The following is a 4,697-nucleotide window of genomic DNA, read 5'->3' as shown; positions in this document are numbered from 1 at the left end:
ACAATTTCTATGGTCCAAATACTTGCTTGCAATGTCTTCTGCCACTTTTTGAACACAGGGAAACCTTGAAAAGATGTGCCGCACTCTAGAGGATCAACTGAGTGAACTTAAGACAAAGGAAGAAGAGCAGCAGCGGCTGATCAACGACCTGACGGCTCAGAGAGCTCGCCTGCAGACGGAATCAGGTGGGCCACTTACTAGTGTTGACCTTCAATGACAAATTTACCTCGGATGCTCAATTTGTTAAAAACAACAACAACAACAAAAAACACAAACAACTCTGCACTGACTTACTTGAGATCATATATTCTCTTCCTGAGAGGTGCTCACTCATATGAGCACATTATTGACCACAGGCATGAACAGCTTTCTTTCTTTTTGTTTTTAAATAATAAAGAGATTCAGGCTTTTTGTTTTTTTAACATTTTAAAGCAGACTTGACTCTAATGAAAATTATTAAATAAAAGCAGTATCCTCATAATATTTATTTTCACTTTTCAAGATGCTCCAACAAGTTATTACTTTATTATCCTCATTACCTTAGAATGTTATCCCAATTTTAAAGATGATAAGTTATGGTAGTGATGAAATGACCTGTCCAAGAATCTTACTGCAGTCTTTTTCCTGAAGTCTTTCCAATTGCTAGTAGCTAACCCCAGGGAAGTAGGGAAATATTCAGGACCACAACCCAGCCTAGGAACATTCAGTGAGGTTCAGAGCACTTTGATTATCCAAACTGGGGAGTTTGTGCATTCATTCCTCCCCCAATCAACTTATCCACCTTTCTACTACAGTTCTCCATCCCCTGGGTAACATGAAGGAAATTGTTTTATAAGTCATCTGGACTATTAAAGCAATATGCAGATCAAAGTGTTTGGAACCACTTCACTTTCATATTCATTCAAATGTTGTTCTTTCAAGAACAAAGCTCAAAGTGGGGTTTTTATTATTGTTATACAGATGATAAGTACACTTATGAAAAAGAAAAACTGTATTCTAAAAGAATAAAAATGCTCCTTATAGTTTCTCTTCCTCAATACATGTTTACTGCTAGTAATTTAGTGGTATATAAAATATGCAAGTTGTGATTCTTATTAAATGTCAGAGATAAGGCTTCCAGCTAACCAGTTCAATAATGGTGTTGAAATTTTTTTCTCTACATTTAATATAATGTGTTTTCTGAATTATGGTGCTTAAAGAATTGGAAATAAATGCCATTTTGTTTATGATATAATTAGTTATCCCATACATCAACTCCTTCTGGGAGTGGAAGGATACTTGACCATTTCTTAATATAAAAATAATTCCATAATTTCCTTTTGAACATCACTTCTATTTACAAAGGGAACTACTCAAAGCCTCCTGTTTCTACAGAATAATTTTTTGATTCAATAGAAGATAAACTAGTACAAAACTATTGCCTTTCACAAAAGGCACTGGAATGTTCTGTTGGTTTGATTTACTTTTCACATGTTTCTTAACAATTTCTATGGTGATCAAAAGATCAAGAAAATCTTTGTGTTGTTCATAAGCATGTAATCTGCCTCAAGGTTTTCCATACTTCTCATATTTACATATTGAAGTGGATGTTGGTGGTTTGTTGAAATCCATGCTTTCCATCATGTTTTGACCCAGCTCCCTTGCCCTGCTCCAGTTTTAATGTAGAGCTTTAATGTCCACAGTACAGTTGAATTTTCTGGATCTTGGTCTTTATAGGTGAATTTTCACGCCAGCTGGATGAAAAGGACTCGATGCTTTCTCAGCTCTCAAGGGGCAAACAAGCATTCACACAACAGATTGAGGAGCTAAAAAGGCAACTTGAAGAGGAGATAAAGGTAAGCCTTACTTTTTATTGTTCTGGTCATTATCATTGTTTTCTTCTGGTGACCTATAGGAACGTAGGTACTAAATATAACTTTAAACATATATGACTAAATTGCCAATCTCTATGTTTTCAGGCCAAGAGTGCTCTGGCCCACGCCCTGCAGTCCTCCCGCCACGACTGTGACCTGCTGCGGGAACAGTATGAGGAGGAGCAGGAAGCCAAGGCCGAGCTGCAGAGGGCGCTGTCCAAGGCCAACAGCGAGGTTGCCCAGTGGAGGACCAAATATGAGACGGACGCCATCCAGCGCACAGAGGAGCTGGAGGAGGCCAAGTATGTTCTAGATTTAGTTAAAATGAAGCATCTCTCTTAACAGAGTGCATCTGCTACCTCTAGTAAGTGAGCAAATATCCATTGCTCTCAAAACAAAGAAAAAACGAAAGGAAAGTAGTTTTTTTTTTAGAAAGGACATAAGGGAAGAGGGAGCTGAATGGTTGTTTTTAAAAAGGGGGAGAGTTGTAGATAGAATAACAATTAATTATACTCTCTTCTGCCTCTCATCTTTCTGAGCAACTAACAAAAATATTGCTCCAAGATGATAGGCCTGTGAAAGAAAAATAATTAGGCTTTAAAGCATAGCTCCTCCCTTGGAGATGTGAAAATATGGCTATATTGAAAAAGTGGGGGCATAAGTATATTGTTAAAGACAATAAAATAAAAAGTAGGTAAAATTTTTTAATAAGAAAGAAAACTGTTTCATAAATATACAATGCAATATAAAGTCCAACACTGAACTATAAGAGGGAGAATCTGGACAGAATAGACTTACTTATTCAACAGAAAGTTTAAGAAGAGATCTATTCATTTAATCTATGGCTAATGTACAACCATATTGTTGGAATTACCATGCTTTGTTAGATGCTATGGAAGAGATTCTGAGTTGAGCTCTCAAAGCAAAATTTACATTGATTTGGGAAAGCTTTTTATTAAAGGATTTATGAAAAACTAAGAAAATAGGGGATACAATTAGACAAAAATCAAGTATATTTTATTTAAATTCAATTAATATAACATCTCAGTACTTAAAATGTATGACAGCCTACAAGAATACTAGCACAAAGATTAGCAAAATATAGATTCTACCCTCTGGAGGTCAAAATTCAGTGGAGAAGAGATATAAATAACAGTAATTCAAGGTAGATATTAAGATTCTATAAAGGAGTAATGAATCAGCTACCTTGAAGGGTAAAATGTTGCATTGGGCTGATCATGGATTGCCTTAAAGTCAGACTACTAGTATGAAGTACAGAGATATTGAAATTTGGGTTATTTTCAGCATTTGGTTGGTAAGAGAGCGGAAGGAGTTAATACAGAACTGGACCTCCAAAACAAGTTGAAAAGCATGGTAGTAAGAGTCTGACTGTGGAAATCACTCTCTTGTACCCACTTTGAACACCGAGTTCTGCTGATGACCATTCACTTCTATTGTCCCTATTTCACTTTTCAGAAAGAAACTGGCCCAGCGTCTGCAGGACGCTGAGGAACACGTAGAAGCCGTGAACGCCAAGTGTGCCTCCCTTGAGAAGACGAAGCAGAGGCTCCAGAATGAAGTGGAGGACCTCATGCTTGATGTGGAGAGGTCTAATGCTGCCTGCGCAGCCCTGGACAAGAAGCAGAGGAACTTTGACAAGGTGATTTCTGCAGAAGCTTCTGCCTCAGCATCCAACATATAATTCAAGCTAGCTTGCTACCGTAATTGTGCCTTATTCAAACCATCTGAGGATTATTCTCAGTAGCTTCTGCTTCATGGGTAGGTTGTGGGGAGCGGGGAGGGATATGTTCTTGTGGTTTCCACTGTTCTCATTCATCATAATTTCTCAGACCTAGATCATCTCAACTCTCAGAGATGCCAGAATAAATGGTTTCATTACATTAAACTTTCTCCACTAAATTTCTTGACCATTCCTTGCCCCTCAGATTCTGGCTGAATGGAAACAGAAGTATGAAGAAACTCATGCTGAACTTGAAGCTTCCCAGAAGGAGTCCCGCTCCCTCAGCACAGAGCTATTCAAGATTAAGAATGCTTATGAGGAATCCTTAGACCATCTTGAAACCTTAAAGAGGGAAAATAAGAATTTGCAACGTGAGCACATTTCACCTTTTCTTTAACAAATAGTTAAATAATGCTTTCCCTCAATGAACAATTTTCTCTATGTTTGTTCACCAACAGAGGAGATTTCTGATCTCACTGAGCAGATTGCAGAAGGAGGGAAACGTATCCATGAACTTGAAAAATTAAAGAAGCAAATTGAACAAGAAAAGTCTGAACTTCAGGCTGCTTTAGAGGAGGCAGAGGTAGACATATTATTGTACACTCTTGATTCACCAATTCTTGTGTGCAATCGACCCTAATTTCTCTGCATATGAGTATGGGGATGGAGAATGGACCATGTATACAAGTAACATAATTGTATGTCAGGAACTGTGCTAGACATTGAGAAAACAAAGATGAAGTTAAGGGCCTTGCCCTCAAGGGCACTATCTAGCTGGGGAGATAGACATATATAAAACCAACAATAGAACATTGTAGAAATTTCTATAATAGAATAAAGATATGTTATGGTGGCAAAAAAGTAGGAACTCATTCCTATTTCTAGAATACTACATACTTCCATTCCCCGCTAATGTCACCCTCGCTGTCATTCAGGCATCTCTTGAACACGAAGAGGGAAAGATCCTGCGCATCCAGCTTGAGTTGAACCAAGTCAAGTCTGAAATTGACAGGAAAATTGCTGAAAAGGATGAGGAGATTGACCAGATGAAGAGAAACCACATTAGAGTGGTGGAGTCCATGCAGAGCTCGCTGGATGCTGAG

The 4,697-nt window shown here is 37.9% G+C and overlaps 1 protein-coding gene across 1 annotated transcript in view; it reads left to right on the top strand.

The window, feature by feature from the left end:
* The window catches only part of LOC102758180 (myosin-1), a 25,289-nt gene that overhangs the window by 16,406 nt on the left and 4,186 nt on the right, over nt 1-4,697 (top strand). The window contains 7 exon segments of the mRNA XM_015562540.1: nt 59-185; nt 1,717-1,835; nt 1,959-2,155; nt 3,330-3,513; nt 3,800-3,965; nt 4,053-4,177; nt 4,530-4,691. Of these exon segments, the coding sequence (XP_015418026.1) occupies nt 59-185; nt 1,717-1,835; nt 1,959-2,155; nt 3,330-3,513; nt 3,800-3,965; nt 4,053-4,177; nt 4,530-4,691 (1,080 nt within the window).

The sequence above is a fragment of the Myotis davidii genome, unplaced genomic scaffold, assembly GCF_000327345.1.
Source record: "Myotis davidii unplaced genomic scaffold, ASM32734v1 scaffold37, whole genome shotgun sequence".
In the NCBI taxonomy this organism is placed as follows: Eukaryota; Metazoa; Chordata; class Mammalia; order Chiroptera; family Vespertilionidae; genus Myotis; species Myotis davidii.
The sequence above is the reverse complement of the archived record's forward strand: the minus strand, read 5'-3'. Positions and strand labels throughout refer to the sequence as shown.